At 29.5% G+C, this 18,542-nt stretch overlaps 1 protein-coding gene and 1 pseudogene across 1 annotated transcript; one reads left to right on the top strand and one right to left on the bottom strand.

The window, feature by feature from the left end:
• The first annotated feature begins 13,394 nt into the window (after positions 1–13,394).
• DHAR3 (dehydroascorbate reductase 1) lies at positions 13,395–16,255 on the top strand. The gene is made up of 6 exons (XM_022914259.2): positions 13,395–13,657; positions 14,143–14,233; positions 14,392–14,535; positions 15,206–15,323; positions 15,553–15,693; positions 16,021–16,255. The coding sequence occupies exons 1-6, from the start codon at positions 13,462–13,464 to the stop codon at positions 16,105–16,107; spliced, it is 777 nt and encodes a 258-aa protein (XP_022769994.2). The 5' UTR covers positions 13,395–13,461; the 3' UTR covers positions 16,108–16,255.
• A 722-nt stretch (positions 16,256–16,977) lies between these two features.
• Positions 16,978–17,858, bottom strand: LOC111313179 (geranylgeranyl pyrophosphate synthase, chloroplastic-like; annotated as a pseudogene).
• Positions 17,859–18,542: the final 684 nt, after the last annotated feature.

The following is an 18,542-nucleotide window of genomic DNA, read 5'->3' as shown; positions in this document are numbered from 1 at the left end:
AGCTAAACTCAGTTCTCTTATTTATAATCAAAATATAGTTAATGGAGTTTAGAGTTTAATTTTCGAGTATAAAGTTCAATTTTCTTATTAGGCCTAGGAATCGGAATATTGGTAGGCTTGTACAAAACATTTAACAATTTTTTTTTTTATTTTCATTCATTTTATTTCACATATTTCCCTTATTCTAAATTTACAATAAAATAAAATTACAAAATTCACAAAATTACAAAATAAGGTCGTGTTTGGTTTGAGAAAATGTTTTTTATTTTTATTTTTATTTTCTAGTTTTTGTTTTCTAAAAATGTATTTGGTAGATGAAAAAAATCATTTTCTAAAATGCAAAAATAAGAAAATAAATAAAATATTCAATGATATTATTACTAATGGCATATAATTATAAATATAATACATATTTATTAATTAATGACATTAAAAAGTGTTCAAATATGGTAACTTACAAAACACAAGAAAAAAAAAGTAATGTACAACCTTTATTTTCTCAATTGAAAATATCTTTTTTTTTTGTTTTCATATTTCAATCCATTTTTATTTTTTCTTCTAAAAATTTGTGTTCATTTTTAATTACTAAACACGTTTTTGCTCATATTTTTCATTTTTCAAAAAAATGAAAACAAAAAATAACTTTATGAAACCAAACATTACTTAAATTATTCTGAAAAATAAAAAAATCAATAATAAAATCTTTGAAAAAAGGGAAAAACCATAAAATTTAAAAAAAAAAAATCTTTCACTTCATTTATATATTAACAATTAACCACTTAATTTTCTTCACACCACCAAAAAGAATTGTATATAATGGTTTAAAATTAGACATGGAATTAGATACAACAATCCTTTACTCATCTCTTTCTTTAATGATCCTTCTTTTCCTATGTTTCAATCACTCCCTCCAAGCTTATTTTCTCTTCGCATTCTTGGCCATGCACTTTCACCTCCAAAAATTCACTATCCATTGTCTCTACTAAGGGTGTAATGGAGCTGAGTCAAATAATATAGTGAAAAGCTTGAGCTCGAGCTTAACTCTTAACTCACGACTTGATATTTGACTCGAACACGATCGAGTTTCATTTTTCTAGTTTGAGCTTGATTTGTGATTAAAATCGAGCTACTCGTGCTCGCTCGATTAAGCTCGTTTATCCATAAAAAATAAATTTGATTCCATACTTGATTTTAAGCTTGATTATTAGTACTCGAGTTTGAGCTCAAATTAAGATTTTTCAATACAAATATTTTGTATCAATTAAATTTAATATATTTCAAAATAATATCATAAAAATAAATAAATAACCTAATACAACAATCAATCCAACTTGAATCAGTGAATGAAATATAAAATGATAAAGTTCAAAGTAGCCAAAAGCATAACCCATAAAGCAATCAACTTCCATTCAAATTACATCCAAATAAACCATTATCCAAAAACATAAAAGTGATAAAAGTAGCTATAACAAGGAGATTAGATATGATGAAAATAAAATTAAAAAAAAAAACAGCAATGTGATGAAATGAAACCCTAAGTCAAATTGAAAGAAACGAAAAAAACCCTAAGTCTAAAAAATGGGAAACTGGGGGAACTAATTATGTTAGTTTACAAGGATATGAATAAAAGAAAAAAGAAAGGAGAGATTATGTGTAGGTTTTGATGAGAGGGGCGAGGAGTAGAGTAGCGCTAATCCAATTCTCAAAAATCTTGTAGGAGATCTTTCGAGCAGATCCTTCCATAGATCACTCATTAGCTTCTGTTGCTAGTATTGGGATAAGATTAGGAGAGTGATGTAAGGGTGCTGCTAGGATAGGGAAAAGGATGAAGCAAATATGTTATAAATGTTGGGTTAAAAGATTAGGAATTTAGGGTTTTTAAATATGTATATATATATATATATATATATTTAAGGGTAAAAAAGAAAATTAATAATAAAATATTAAAAATATATATTAAAAATAAAAAACTCAATTAGACGCATGAGCCATTCGAATTCGGTATTAAAATATTTGAATTCGGCTTGTTTGATAACTTAAGCTGCTCAAATTTGAACTTGGCTTGACAACAATCGAATATAATTTAATTTTTTTCTAAATCGAGTCTAAATAGCTTACGAGCATATATGTCCCATTTACACCTCTAGCCTCTACCAAAGTTTTTCGTAGAATAAGTCCAATCTTTTCTTTCAAGCTTGCGGCTAGCCTCATTACTACATAGGTCAAATTATCATATGTTTCCAAGGTAAATTACTTTTAAGGTATCATATAATGAAACCCTTAGATTATGCAGCCCACTTTTGATTCCACATTTTTCATCTAGAAATTGCACTATTTGAGGCTACAATTACAATGTGCCAAGAGAAACAATGGTAAATGGTTAGTGCATGGGCGATTCAAAGGGATCCAAATTTATGGGATGATCCAACAAGTTTTACGCATGAGAGGAAAGGAGGGCTTTTGGTTGATGCCGTTTGTGTTGGAAAGGAGGGCTTGTCCTAGGGCTGGGTTGGCTCAAAGGGTGGTGGGCTTGACTAGTCTAGGATATACCATTGATCCATTGCTTTGGGTGCAAAAGGTTGGGGAGAAAAACTTGATATGAGTGAAGCAGATGGAGCTGCCAAGTGTAAAGGCCTAGGCCATTGGAGGCCATAGGTAAAGCTTGACCCATGGCGAATAAGATCCCTTTATCATTGTATTTTTATTTTATTGAATTTTGTTGATTATTAAATTAAAATATTTTATAGTATTCTGTTAATGTAAATGATATATTTACATCTATTTCATTACTTTTCTATTTATTAAACAAAATTAAAAGTACAATAATAAAATCCAACGAAATTGAACTATGATAACAAATTTAATATTAACCCATAGGATAAAGTTTGAATTTAGTCATTTTATTATTTCAATTATGTCGTTTTAGTAGTCAATTTTAATTAATTTAGTCCATATACTATTATTAAATGAAATTTAAAGACAATTGATAACATAATTAAAAATTTACCTTTAATTTTGATGACAAAAATTTAAATGATTACTTGATATGTTGAGATGGATTAATACGAGAAACATACCAGTTTAAAATCTCTTAAGATTTTACTTTAATTAAATTAAAATTAAAATTTTTAAATTTTTTTAATCAAGATTTTAACAAGTGGTGTGTTCTTTCTAGGAACAAAATTAAAAATATTTTTTTTATTTTTATTAAAAATAAAGTTTTGTTTACACTTATTAGGCCACATGGTTAAAAAAATTAAATTAGCACGTTAATCATTAGGTAAAAATATTACATAGTTGAGTTTTACTACAGAAGTTTAACATTATTATAATTATCCTTAAATCGATTATTTATAAAAATACAAGGATGGAATGCATTAAAATTAGAGTAGAGGAACCAAAATCACATAATTGAAATAGTAGAGAAACTAAATTCAAACTTTGACCTAACCATAGTATAATAACATATTTAACCAAAATCTCAAATTATAATGAGTTGAATAGTTCCATTTAGACCCATAAAATTTTATATTATTTACACATACTACAATTAATTTTATCTCCCTTCAAATTTGGATTATGTAACACAATCCTAATTCAATTTTTTTTTTTCAATAAAATTAAGATTAGTTTGGAAGAAGTCATATTACTTTGGGTAATCTAACTCCCTTTACAAAATTATCAACACATTTTGTATAGTTTTAATTTCTTCGCTTTTGAATCATCTATTTAGAATGAAATATTTATATATTTGATTTAAGGGAATGCAAAATTATCTAATGACATATTTTACTAAATTATTTTTTAAAATGAAAAGTGAAGTTACGTTCAAAGATGATTGATCGATTGTGTAAAAAAATGGCAATAATTGGTCAATTAATTAGCTTAACTTTAATAATTAAATACTTTAGAAAACCATGATATCTTAAAAACTAAAATAGTATTGATTTAGTTTGAATATTTAATCATTTGACATTAACTAAATAAACTTGGATAAAGACCTATTGAATTTGATCAAAGTACATTAAAAATCATTTTGAAGGTTTTAATTTAAAAAGAATAAGTGTGAAGAAGTAAAATGAAGTGAATGGAGGTCAAAGAATTCAAGAAAAACACAAATGAAGCAAAATAAGGAATGAGCATTCAATTAGAGATGATACTGATTCAGATTATATTGGTTTTAATTTGGTTTTTTGAATAATTTATAAGATTATAAATTTTTTAAATTTGATCCAAATTTTAATTATTTTTTTCTTGTAACAAATTAGATATGAACCGAATTTTAATGGTTTGATTTGATTCATCAATTTTTTAAATTTATTTTTTATATATTATTTTAATATAATTTTAATATATTTAAATAGATTTAAATGTAAAATGATTATTTTTGTTTTACAAAAATTTAAAATATATAAACTAATAAAAATATTGGGTTAAATATAAAAATGACTCATGTATTATACATTTTCTTATAGTGGTATTTAAAAATATAAAATTCTCATTTTGATACTCAAATTTCCATTTCATCAAATATCTTGATATTTTAAACTAACACCATTAATCAAGTTATTTACATGACATTAATACCTAAAAAAAAATGGCCCATGGCATAATTTTCTAGTCATGTCACATTATTTATTTTTCACATTATTTTTTTGAATTCTTTTTTATTTAAAAAATTTAGATTTTTTTTTTATTTTTGTTGACGTGGTAATAGTTGACATTGTAATAATTAAATATTTATGACACATGATATAATCTTATTGAGTATTCATGTCATGTCATTCATTTAATTGACAGTAAAAATGCAAGGTACCAAAGTCGTTGATGAAATGAAAATTAAAGCAGTAAAGTGAGAATTTTATTTCTTTAGATACTAAATTTATAGAAAATGAATAGTATATGAGTTATTTTACATATTAACCCAAAAAATTATAATTTAGTTTAGTTTATTTTTTTTAATTTTTTACTTTCTGATTCAAAATTTGATCAAAATATAATATATGCATTTAATATCTAAATTTAATCCAAATTAAATAAAAAATAAATTCAAATCAAATTAAATATTACGATTTTAAATTTATTTTTTATTTTTTGACTTTTTTCTCACGGCATTCAACTATCATATGCATGGCACTCGATTGCCCCGTTTAGAAATGGGTTCTTGGATCAAAAATTTTAAGGCACTAGAAATTTTGCCCGCACCGAAGTGTGGGACAAAAATTTTTATTTTAAAAAGAATTTCTTTTGTATATTTTAATTGATATAATTAATTAAATTTTTTTAGAGTTTACTTGGACAAATAAAATATAATATAAAAAATTAAATTAATACTTAAACATAAATATTAGACCCATTTTTATCTTAAAAAACTCACAATGTAATTCCAAAAGTTCATAATTCATACTCAATACCCATTGAAAGAAAATTTGTATACAAAATAATCTGCACATACAATGTGACAGAAGCCGAAAAATTACTCCAAACTTCTACAAATACTTTTGTATTCTTTACATCATAGCGAAAAACTCCAATGCCTTTACTCGTGGACCTCCAAAGGTGAATTTTTGGGACATGACCCTCCTCCGGCTCTTTAAGCCCAGTCTTTCAACACTCTACTGCAACTATCGCTACTATGAATTCAAATTATTACCGATAAACATATTAAGCAGTCGGAATAATAAACAATGGTTAAATTCAACCAAAGTATTTATAAAATGTTTCCTTACCGTATATAAACCACTGCAAAATAAATTTGCATTTTGCATATACATTCTCAACCTTTTCAAGTGCTATGTACTCACCCTGTGCCAACTTAAATGTCTTTTTCTGTAATGAATTAACAACCATGCTTGTCAAAAGGTTCAGCAGAAAGTTTTAACAATATGGATGAAAACCGTTAAGAGGAGTGAGGTCCAACCGCATTGGTTTTAGTTAATTTAAAGGCTTAATTTTTTTTTTTTTTTTTTTTTATCTTTGACTTAAAAGAGCTTTAATTATATAAAGCCTTAAATAATAAAAAGGGCTGTGTAATAAAAAAACAAAACGTAGTGGCACTGAAACCAAGAGAAAAAAGAAAAGTAAAAAAAAATAGAGAAAAAAGAAAGAAGAGAAAGTTGGTTGAACAAAAGTCAATTCATAATCTGATTAAACTAAAATTTTATCAGTAGATTTATAATTCAAAGTTTTATATTCTAAACGGTGAATATTGGATTTGAAGCTCTCTAGAAACAAATTTATGGTATATTTATTGAATTACCAATTTTATAAGATTTCTCTAATTATTTCTTTAATTGTTGATTAGCCCTAGTTTTAGCTATAGAAGAACTTTATATATCCATTATTTTATAATAGAGATTTTTTTAGTGGTTCGTGATTTTTTCCTTCTACACTAGAAGATTTTTCACATAAATTTTGATGTACTTTATTTTTTTTGTGTTGTTGATTATTGATTGTTGTCTATTATTATGAGTTTATTATGATATATTACTTCTGTGTTATTGTGTTTATTGCTTCAAGCCTAATAAGTGGTATTAGAGCAAGAGTTATTTTGAGATATCGATATAGAAGCAGCCCAAAACAAAAGTAAATTTTGTTTGAGATCATGGAGAGTGATACAAGTTTATTATGATATATTACTTCTGTGTTATTGTGTTTATTGCTTCAAGCCTAATAAGTGGTATTAGAGCAAGAGTTATTTTGAGATATCGATATAGAAGCAGCCCAAAACAAAAGTAAATTTTGTTTGAGATCATGGAGAGTGATACAAGTTTCATGATAAAACTGATAGCATCAAATTATTCAATTTGAAAACTTATGATGGACGACCATTTATACTATAAAGATTTGTATGAATCAATATTGGATGATTTGACTAAACTAGCAAATATAAAAAATGAAAACTAAAAAAAGTTAGGCAAAAAGATGTTGGCTACAATAAAAAAATGAGTTGATATCAGTATGTTTCATCATGTAGTGCAAGAGACAAATACCCACACTGTTTGAAAAAAATTGATAGCATTGTATGAGAAAAAAACAAATATGAATAAAGTTATACTTGTTAAAAAGCTTGCAGCTTTATAATACAAGGATAGACGATCGATTACAAAACATTTGAGTAATTTTTAAGATATATTTAATGAGATTATTACTATGGAGCTTAAGATAGATGATGAAATGAAGGCGTTGTTTCTTTTGAATTCATTACCAGATAGCTAGAATATTCTAGTTGTGACTGTTTTTAATTCAACTCTTGATTGTAAGGTAACATTAGAAATGGTAAAGGACAATATGCTTAATAGAAAAGCAAGGTGAAAGATTTAGACCATGGGAATTAAGCTCTAATCACAAAAAACATGGGTAGAAACATTGACAGAGGTCAGAACTCAAAAGATCATAGTAAGTCTAAACATAGATCCAAGTCTAGAGATAAAGTAAAGTATTTCTATTGTGGTAAAGCAGGCCATATAAAGCGATACTACAAAATCTTGAAGTAATAGTGGAAAGATGAGAAAAGAAAGAGTTTAAATGATAATAATGTTATAGCAGTGAATTCAGATAGTGATTCAGTTATTTTAATTTGTACAAATGGTGATTATAATTATATTGGTGATCCCGGCGTTAAGTGGATAGTTGACATAGGAGCGACTTATCATTATACTTTTAAGAGGGAGTTGTTTACAATTTACAAAGCAGGAGACTTTAGTTGCACTAAGATGAAAAACAAAAGTGTCATAGATTATTAGGATTTGTGATATTATTATACAAACTAGTACATGTTACATGTTGACTTTAAGGGATGTCAAACATATTTTGGATATAAAAATGAACTTGCTTGTTATTAATATCCTTGATAAGAAAGAATATGAGAGTTGATAAAAGAATGGGCATTAAAAGCTTCTTAAAAGATCTATGGTAATTGTAAAGAAAAAACTATACTGCACCATATATAAGATATAGATGTTATTAAACGGCAACCAAATAAATACCGTTGAAGATGATGCTTTAATAAACTTGTGGCACAAAAGGCTAGCACATATGAGTGAAAAGAGGTTACAGGTTTTGGTAAGGTAGTCTCTCATTCCCTTGACTAAAGGTATGTCTTTCGATTCATGTGATTATTGTTTGTGTGGCAAGCATCGTAGAGTTTTTTTTTTAAGTTCTTAGAGAAAAAAATAAATTGAAATTGATTTATTCTGATGTATGTAATCTTATTGAGGTTGAATCATTGGGTGGTAATAGGTATTTTTTACTTTTATTGATAATACTTCACATAAAAACTTGGGTGTATATGTTGAAAACAAAATTCAAGTATTATAATATTTTCAAAAATTTCATACCATTGTATAAAAGATGACAGGGTTACCCTTGAAGTATATTCAGATTGATTGGGAATACACATCTAAAGACTTTAAGAGTGCTATTCAAAACATGAGATAAGGCATGAGATAATAAAACCTGAACCATCGCAACATAATAGGGTAGTTGAAATGATGAACCGTACCATTATGAAAAAAGTTATATGTATGTTGAGGATGGTAAAATTATCAAAGCCATTATAGGATGAAGTAGTCAACACAACTTGTTATTTATTTAATAGATTACCATCAGTTCTTTTGGGCTTTGACATTCTAAAAAAAGTGTGGACAGGGAAAGATATGTCATACTCTCACTTAAAAATTTTCGGGTGTAAAACATTCGTGCATGTGTTAAAAAAGCTGAGGTTAAAACTTAACAGTAAAGTCACACAGTGTGTATTTATAAGATATAGTGATGAAAAATTTATCTATAAGGTGTGAAATCTAGTAAAAAGAAAGATAATTAGAAGTAGAAATGTAGTCTTCCATGAAAAAAAAATCATAATAGACCTCAAGAAAAATGATAAAACTACATGGATTACTATTGAGTGTGATGTTTCAACACTGACAGGGATTTTATAAGAAAAAATCACAAATGATGAAAATGAGCAAGAAACAAAAGTTAAGGATATGAATGAGTTAGCCACAATTAGTGATAAGCTAGATGCAATAAGTTTTGAATAGGAGAAACAATCCTCTCTACCTAAAAGTGTTGAATAGGGTGAACAGTCCTCTTCAACAGAGAATGTTAAGCAAAATGAGCTATTTTTAACATCAGATGATATAGAGTCTCAGCCTATAAGATCTACTAGAGAGCACGGGCCATCTACCAGGTATCCAAGTTTAGATTTTATTTTAGTTACTAATGAAAAATAGTTAAAAAACTTTCAAGATGTACAAATTACTCCAGACAAAGAGTACTGGTTAAAAACAATAAAAAAATAAAATTATTGTGAAAAAATAGTACATATGATCTTGTTAAACTTTCAAAATGGAGAAGACTATTGAAGAATAAATGAATGTTCAAGTTGAAAAAGAATGGTGATAAACTAACAAGGTACAAAGCTCAATTTGTGATAAAAGATTTTTTTCAGAGACCAATCATCGATTTGGATGAGATATTTTTTCTAGTTGTAAAGATAAGTTTCATTTGAGAGGAACTGAGATTAGCAACTAATTTGAATCTTAAACTTGAACAACTTGATGTCAAAATTGCATTCTTGCATGGTGACTTATAAGAGAACATTTATATAAATTAGCTTGAGGTTTTTGAAGTGAAAGGGAAAAAACACTTAGTTTACAAATTAAAAAAAAAAAAAAACTTGTATGGCTCGAAACAAGCTCTGTGATAGTAGTACAAAAAGTTTGATTCTTTTATGGTAAGCCACAACTATAGAAAAAAGGCAACGGATCCTTGTGTGTATGTCAAAAAAATTTTTATTGTAACTTCATTATTGTCTTATTATATGTTGATGATATGTTGATTGTGGGATAAGATACTAGTATGGTTCGTAGGTTAAAAGAAAAATTATCTAAGTCTTTTGACATGAATGATTTAGGTCTAGCAAAGTAGATTCTCGGTGTAGACAATATCTGAGATTAAAAAGCTGAAAAGCTGTAGTTGTCATAAGAAAAGTATGTTGAACATGTGCTTAATAGATTCAATATGCAACATGCTAAATCAATTAGTAGTCCACTTGCCAACCATTTTCATCTACGTAAGAAATCTTGTCCAATGACTAAGAAAGAGCAACTAGCTATGTCTAGTATTTCTTATTCTTCTACAATCAGTTCTTTAATATATTTTATGGTTTGTACATGGCCTAAGCTTGCTCATGCAGCTGGTATAATGAGCAAATTTCTTTTTAATCCAGAAAAGGTTCATTGGGAAGTAGTAAAATAGATTTTCAAATATTTGAAGGGCATTTTAAAAATGTACTTGAGTTATGGAGTTTCACAATCAATTCTAAAAAGGTTTAGTGATGCTGATATAGTAGATGATCTTGATGGTAAGAAATTTATTTCAGGGTATTTATTCATTTTTGTAAGAGGAGCTATTTTTTGACAATCTAAGTTATAGAAGTGTGTTACTTTGTTAACTATAAAAGCTGAGTATATTGCAGCAACCGAAGTAGGTAAAAAAATACTTTGGATGAAATATTTTTTTCTTGAATTAGAGTTAAATAAAAAAAAGTATGTGACGTTTTGTGATAGTCAGAGTGCTTTTAGATTTGAGTAAGAATGCCATGTACCATGTTAGAATGAAACACATTAATGTTATATATCACTGATTACATTTGGTGATTGAAGAACAATAAATGCTATTACAAAAAATTCATACTGATGAAAATGTAATAGATATGTTGATTAAGACACTTCTCAAGGAAAAACTTGAGCTTTGTAGTAACTTGGTCGAAATGGGTTCCTTGGTTAAGGTAAATTCTAAATAAAACTGTTATGGTGATGAATCTTTTCCTAATAGGGCTAGAGGGGGAGATTGTTAGGAAAAATGAGGTCCATCCCTATTGGTTTTGGCCAATTAAATGGCCTAAAGCCTTTTTCTTTTTTTTTTGTCTTTGACCTAAAAGAGCCCTACTTATATAAAGCCTTAAACAATAAAAGATGGGCTTGTGTAATAGAGAAATAAAAGGTGGTGGCATTGAAACCAAGAGAAATAAGAAAAGCTAGGGAAATAGAAAAAAAATGGAGAAGGGAGAGTTGGTTTAACGGAAGTCGATTCGTAGTTCGATTAAGCTAAAATTTTATTAGTAGGTTTATGATTCAAACTTTTATATTCTGAACAATGAAGATTAAATTTGAAACTCTCTAAGAACAAATTCAGAGTATATTTGTTGAATTATCTATTTGGTGAGATTTCTTCAATTATCTCTTTAATTATTGATTAGCTCTAGTTTTAGCTAGAGAAGAATATTGTATATTAATTATTTGATAATAAAAATTTTTTTAGTTATCCGTGATTTTTTTCTTTTACATTGAAAAATTTTTCACGTAAATTTTAATATGCTTTATTTTTCCTGCATTGTTAGTTGGGTTTATTATGATATATTACTCTTACGTTGTTGTATTTATTGCTTTAGGTTCAACAAAAATAATCTATGCAAATGATTCATTACCAAAGATAAAAAATCTTAAGAAAATAAGAACATCATTCTCAAATGTTTGAAAAGGTTCTGAATGCAGCTAACACACCCAAAACACGCACACACATTAAAACCCATTTAAAAGGAAAAAACCCATTAAATTAAACTACTTCCTAAACTGAATTAGTTCAATTAAGAGCATAATCAAAATAAAAATAACTACAATTACAATTACTATTTCACTTCAATCAATAGTAAAACTTCTTGTCACAGAAGTTAAAACCATAAATACCCATCGTTGTCCCAAAAAGCTTCTGGATCTAATAAAGGGTGTTGTTTTGCTAACTACCGTTAACAGTTAAACTTATGTGACAACAATGAAGAAGCATTGAAGCAAACTCAAAACAACAACCAAACTCAATAATTCAAACCCAAAGAAAAGTAAAGAGGGAAGAGAGAGAGTGAGAGATTAAAGTTCGAACCTGTACAGGCAGCATAAAGGAGAGGTGAATCAAGACTTGTTCTTGCTTCCTTCTTCTGTTTCCCTTTCTTTTTCCCATTGCATGAGTCAGAGACTGGCATTGTTACTGGAGCTGGAGATAGGGTTTGAAGTTGAGAAAGTGATGCGTTAAAGAGAGAAATTGAAAGCAAAAGGAAGGTGAAGGTGAAGATGATGATGGGATGGAGTTTGTCAACTGCCTTAGCCATGGTTGATGGGTTATGTAAGAGAAATTTGTTGAAATGGGGTTCGAGAGTTGGTATTTTTAAGGAGATGAGTTTAAATAAATGGCAATGGTGAAATTGTTAGAATAAAAGCAAATGAAGTTTATGGAAAAACTTTTTTTAAGTCAAAATTTATCTTTTAATTTTTTCTTTTCACGTTGCTAGGCTGTCTTTTTAATACAAATAGGGAACATCTCTTGTATTAGGTCATAGATTTGACTGCATCATCAAGCCATTCTGCCATGAAGAATTTTTAAGCAGAATAAAAAAACCTATAAGGCATTCGTCTATCCACCTCCTGACATTCAACTGCCCATGAAAATTTTCAAACAGAATTAAAATGTCTGCCGGGCATGTGAACAAAATTCATGCAAAGGTATAGGCTCTCGTAACATGCTTTCCATTGTTTAATTTGGTTCAAAGTCTGAACCATCTACGTCTCTTTATCCTATTCTGAGACACAAACCATCAACAGCAAACATGCAGATGTGCAGCATTCGGTTTGGTTAAGAACAGTGCACACAACTTCATTAAAAACCCAATATAACGAAAACGGCACAAAATAAGTTCTAAACCCATAAATTCCCCACGAAAACAATCCAAATAAAGCTAAGAACACATAGAATCGATATATAGAGACAATGGCAGAACAAAATCATTGTTTGGGGAACAAGCTTCTGTCAAATCCTTTACTCAACCCCTACGCTCTAGATTTGTTTCTAAACGCAAACCCCACCCCCTTTTTTTTTCCCCTAAGATTCTCTTTACTTATTAGGCATCATCTAGTTCAATTATATTTTAGTATTTTTTTTGCCAGATTATATTTTGGTTTTTTTTTTTTTGGCCAGATTATATTTTAGTACTTCAGTAAACCAATTTTTTATTAATCCATCAAAAATCTTGATTATAGAAACAAATTGTGTTGAAAAATAAGGCCAAAGACACGATTTATTGACAGGTTTGCTTATGGAAACAGATAAGATTTTATTCTCATAATGTTATTACCAAAATGAAATCAGATTAATAAAAAAAATTACTCTCTTTACAAATAAAACTAATTCCAAATACAAATTCAGATTATAATCGTTATAAATAGAGTTAAATAAAAAAAATTAAAGATAAAAAATAAAAGATAAATCGATTGGTGTCTAATGGGTACCTTTACACTTGTCACGTATACAAGCGCTTAGAACCTCCTCATCTATAGCAACATTCTCAATTTTATTTTACTCAACGGAAACCCATTTCCCAGCAGAAGGCAGAAAACAAATAAAAAAAAAATGGCGACAGCCACAGCTCTGTCTTCCTCATTCAAGCTCCACTTAGCCTTGGGCCTTCGATTCCCTCAAAGCTGCCGTAATGGAGCCAGAATATCAAGTTTTAGAAGCTTCACAGTTACAATGGCGGCCATGTCCACAACTCCTCTTGAAGTCTGCGTCAAAGCTTCTGTTACCACTCCCAACAAAGTCGGAGACTGTAAAATATCTTTCTCTGTTTTGGGTTTTCTTTCTTTTTTCTTTCCATGACTCGAACTTAGGATTTCTACTTAAACCTTACTGTTCTGTCTGTTTGCTTACTGAGAAAATGTGAAGAAAATAAAGAAGTTACAATTTGTTTTTAATTAAGTTCAATTCTTTTTTTATTGTTGTTGTAATCTTGCATTTGTTTCAAATAAAGAAGAACTATTAATAGATTTAGGTATTTTTTCCTCTTTTTTTTTTTTGAGAAAATTTGGAAGGGGAAGAATGTGAACATTTTCAAATGAAAGAAATAAACTTTGTGTGTATTTAGTTTTAGCTTTATTGAATCTGCAGAATCCACAAATCAAATATAAGTGAATATTTATTACCTATTTGTAATGTCAGAAGTAGGAAAAGTTGATTCTTTACAAGTGAGTAGTATGGTATGTTTGGGTGTTGTGGTGGAATATGTATTACCTGTTTGTGAATTGTGTGGTTCAGGTCCCTTTTGCCAAAGGGTATTGCTAACTATGGAAGAAAAGCATCTTTCTTATGAGATGAAGTTGGTAGATTTGGCAAACAAGCCAGAATGGTAATTGTTTTGAAAGTCACCCCTTTGGATTATTATTTATGTAGTATTCATTTGCCCAACGAATCCATCAGATTAGCTCAGTAGACTTTAATGTGCTACCTTTTGACTTGTTGGTTTTATAATGAAATCTATTTTAACAATGCATTGGTCTAATTCAGGTTCTTACAAATCAGTCCAGAAGGGAAGGTTCCGGTTGCAAAACTTGATGAGAAGTGGGTTCCTGACTCTGATGTCATCACGCAGTCACTGGAAGAAAAGTACCCTGATCCACCATTGGTAACCCCTCCGGAGAAAGCATCAGTGTATGTCTTTGTGCTCACTGCCGTATGCCTTAATCTAGACATAAAAGTTGACTGAATACTAGTTAGTGGTAGACTGCAGAATATCTTGAATAAACCCCTATTTATTTTTTAAGCTAGGGGGAGGCTAAAGGGGATTCAGTTACCTTTTCGTGTTGGTTGTGTAGTAAGTTATTGGCCTGGCTTATTTTGATATTTTCTTGACCTTCCAACATTTAGTATTTTAATTTTGTGCTTTGAGTGATTGGAGTGCACATTCTCAAGACCTTAAAAAGACACTGTTAACATGTCTCACCACGTATAAACACTAGGCATTTTATTTTGAGAGAACCTTTTAGCTAGACAGTTAACAAATAATATGAAACACTTTCCTCATGGTCACAGTCATTTTATTAGCCATTAGTGCATAAATTTCTATCCATTGACATATGTAAGAAATAATAGGAGATGCTATTATGTTTTGTTTGAATAGTTGAAACATCATTTTATCCTCAAGAAGGACCACAAATTGCAGATTTTATTGATAAAAAATTTATGATTTGATATTTGGCATGACTATTTCATAATTGCTTAAACATTATATCAGTTTTTGAGCATCATCAATAAGAACATTCTGAAAGTTTTTGAATTATCAATTGAGAATTTATGCCTAGCTTTTGGTTTTCTCCTGCAGTGGTTCAAAGATCTTCTCTACATTTATCGGTTTTCTTAAAAGCAAAGATCCCAGTGATGGAACAGATCAGGCATTGCTCAATGAGTTAAGCTTATTCAATGATTATATCAAAGAAAATGTGAGGCTTCTATCTTGATTTGCTTACGATGGTTCACAATTGCTCGTGGTTAGGCTGAACAGTTTATACATCTTAATGTAAATAACTGATTTATCTGGTTCGATTGACAATAGCTGTTCTTTTATGATGATGGGATAAATTGTTGATGACAAAGAAATAACTTATTTTGTTAATTTGATCATGGCAACCGGTCATCTGCTGCATAATTGATTTATTCTTTTCCTTAAAGGGCCCTTTTATCAATGGGGAGAAGATTTCTGCAGCAGACTTGTCTCTGGGACCAAAGCTATACCATCTTGAGATTGCTTTGGGGCATTATAAGAAATGGTCTGTTCCAGCTTCACTTCCCTATGCGAAATCTTACATGAAGGTATGCTGTTTATGCTCCAAATATCTATCTGTCATCTTGCTTCTGTAAGCAACACTTAGAGCACATGAAAAAGCAGATATGAGAACAACTGATGACAACTATCTCTCGCTCCCTCTTACATCTTAATGTGCGCTTATTTGCACAAATCTTGATTTTTGGTTCTTGAGTTCAAAATACACTAGAACCTAGGCTCGAGATCATAGAATTAAATGTATAACTGAATGTGTAACTTTTATTTATCGTTTTGTTTTCCTTAAATCTCAATTGCTCTTGCTTGTTATATATATATATGGTGATTTTCTCCTGATCTTAATTTCTCATGGACAGACAATTTTCTCAATGGAGTCATTTGTTAACACACGTGCAAGTCCTGATGATGTAGTTGCTGGTTGGCGTCCAAAAGTAATGGGTTAATTCTTTCTATTGTACTGGTATATTCATTTTCATTGGAGTTTTAAAGGTATCTACCCTTATCCCCAAAATTTGATGTAAAGAGGTATAATATTACAAGATATGCTACCCTTGTTTACATGCAAATGAGATCAAAGACCTAATTTTGTTATCCTTGTTATCAGATGAGAGTACATGATTGTTTACAAGATATAGTTCTTAAAGTTAATAACTTATTCCATGTAAAGCAATTTGCTGTTTGTTGCATGCTTTGACCTTTCCAAGAAATGAATTCCCTCTCATGCTATGAGTAATAATCATATTTTTATGCACTGCCGGCATAAAGACCAGGGAGATTACACTTCTAGTCCTTTCAAGTATGAGGATCTTTTATCGGCACTCTTAGCTTGTATTAGGCAATTATTTTTGCATGAAAGTTTTAGATTGAAACTAAGGCTTATATCAAAATAATGCTATCAGTTGGTGATATGTAGAGCATCGAAAAGCTCATAATAAGTTTTAGCTGGCAGGGCATCATGAATTTGGCAAACTCTACATCTTTCTGAAATCTCACCTTTCATACCTGCTAAGACCTGTCAACCCTGGGCTCGAGGCTAATGGCGAGGAGACTTGCTTTTGCAAAATTGATTGAAAAGAGCTAGGGTGTGCAATTGTTGGTGGTTGGAGTGACAACTTGAGTGAGAGTTAATTGTGCCATGCATGTTTTATCATTTCTCTAATGTCATTTGCAAATCACTTGGATTATATCAGTTCTATTCATTACCAGAGTATAAGAAAGGTTTGAGAACTGATCCTTTTTAAACTTTAGGTTTTGTGTTCAAGCTGGTAAATTTATGGTTTGACGTGTAACAACCACCAAATATAAAGGAACCATTAAAGCTTTAGCGTAAGTTCCTTTGATATCACCAAAACAAATATCCCAATGGAATCTGAAAGTTACCCAAATTCAGGTTTAGTTACCTTAGAGGGCTAGGAGTCTGGGAGCTACTGTAATGCAATGGAGGCAGTTTTTCCTTTTATTTTCCAACAAATCAAATAAATATGGCCAATTTTCTTGATTAGCGATATAGTATGCTAAATGATATAATGGCGCAGCAGCTTGAAACATCAACTTAGAGGCAAAATTTTTTGTCTTATCGATGCCCATCAGCTTCGGATAGGTTGCCTTATTGCTAACCAAGTACTTCCCTGCAGTCTTCCCTAGCCCCTCAGAGTACTTGGGCACAACCAAAATATCATCCACCACTTGAAACAACAGCCCTATGCTCCTTGCATATTTCCTAACCCTTTCAATATCAATGTCATTTCCTCCTATTATGGCACCACAAACAACACATGCCTCTAAAAGCTTTTGCAGCTTTATGCACATGAATGTAACCTAAATCATTCAAGGTCACTTCTTTTCCCTCACTCCCAAGATCACTTGACCTGCCACAAGTCCTTGGACCCTATTGCTAAGCTTAGCTCAGCAAAAGCTTGAACCACAAGGTCAGGCACAACATTTCTTGTCTTGGAAGCAATATGCTCACCAAAAACTTTATGTTTTGTACTTGTCCATACAAGGAAGATCATGGATCAACGATGCAGTCTGTATCATCTATGGCGCAAGCCATTGGCATTGCCAAGTGCTCAGCTCCAATTAGTTCACATGAAACAATACAAAGAATAATACCGTTGTGATGAAGATCAGGGCGGTGTTCTTGAGAGTAGTTGATTTGATATTGGTTGAAGAGAAGGCCATCGAATTGCACTTTTTTTGTTTTTTGTTATCCTTATGTATATACACTAAGCTAATTTTGTTTGTGTGTTTTTTTTTTAATTTATTTGGTGATCGAATTAATAATTTTAAATATGATATGGTAATATTATGCAAAAATAATATTAAAAAATATAAAAATAATATAATTTAAAATTTTTAAAAAATTGTATATGAATTTAAAAAAACAAAAAATATCTTTTATATTTGTGTCTAGATAAATTTAACATAATATTTATTTTGTATTTTATACATATTTCAATTGAAGAAAATAATTTTAGAAAGAAGAGTATTGGAGAGATGAAAAACGATTTGAGTTATTTACGGAAACACCGTAACGATATGTTTGGGATGGAAGAATAAAAAAAAGAAACAAAAAAAAAAAAAAAAACGAAAGAAAGAAAGATGACCCTACTCAAATCTGAATAGTTGGGTTTCCACTTACCAACTTACCATATTTGGGTCTACCCAAAAATTATGAATTATAATTTCATTTATTATGTTAGGTTTATATTTTCTTTATTTTTATTTTTTGGATTGCAGTATAGAAATAAGATATTTCCTTTATTTGTATATTTGTTGATTTTAAATAGAAAGAGATTCATATATAATTAAAACAAAAAAAATTGTTCAGTCTATTAAATGAAAGAATCAATTATAATATTCAAAACTTTTAATGTAA

The sequence above is a fragment of the Durio zibethinus genome, chromosome 23 (assembly GCF_047325235.1).
Source record: "Durio zibethinus cultivar Kanyao isolate XHJ-2024 chromosome 23, ASM4732523v1, whole genome shotgun sequence".
NCBI classification, from domain to species: Eukaryota; Viridiplantae; Streptophyta; class Magnoliopsida; order Malvales; family Malvaceae; genus Durio; species Durio zibethinus.
The sequence above is the reverse complement of the archived record's forward strand: the minus strand, read 5'-3'. Positions and strand labels throughout refer to the sequence as shown.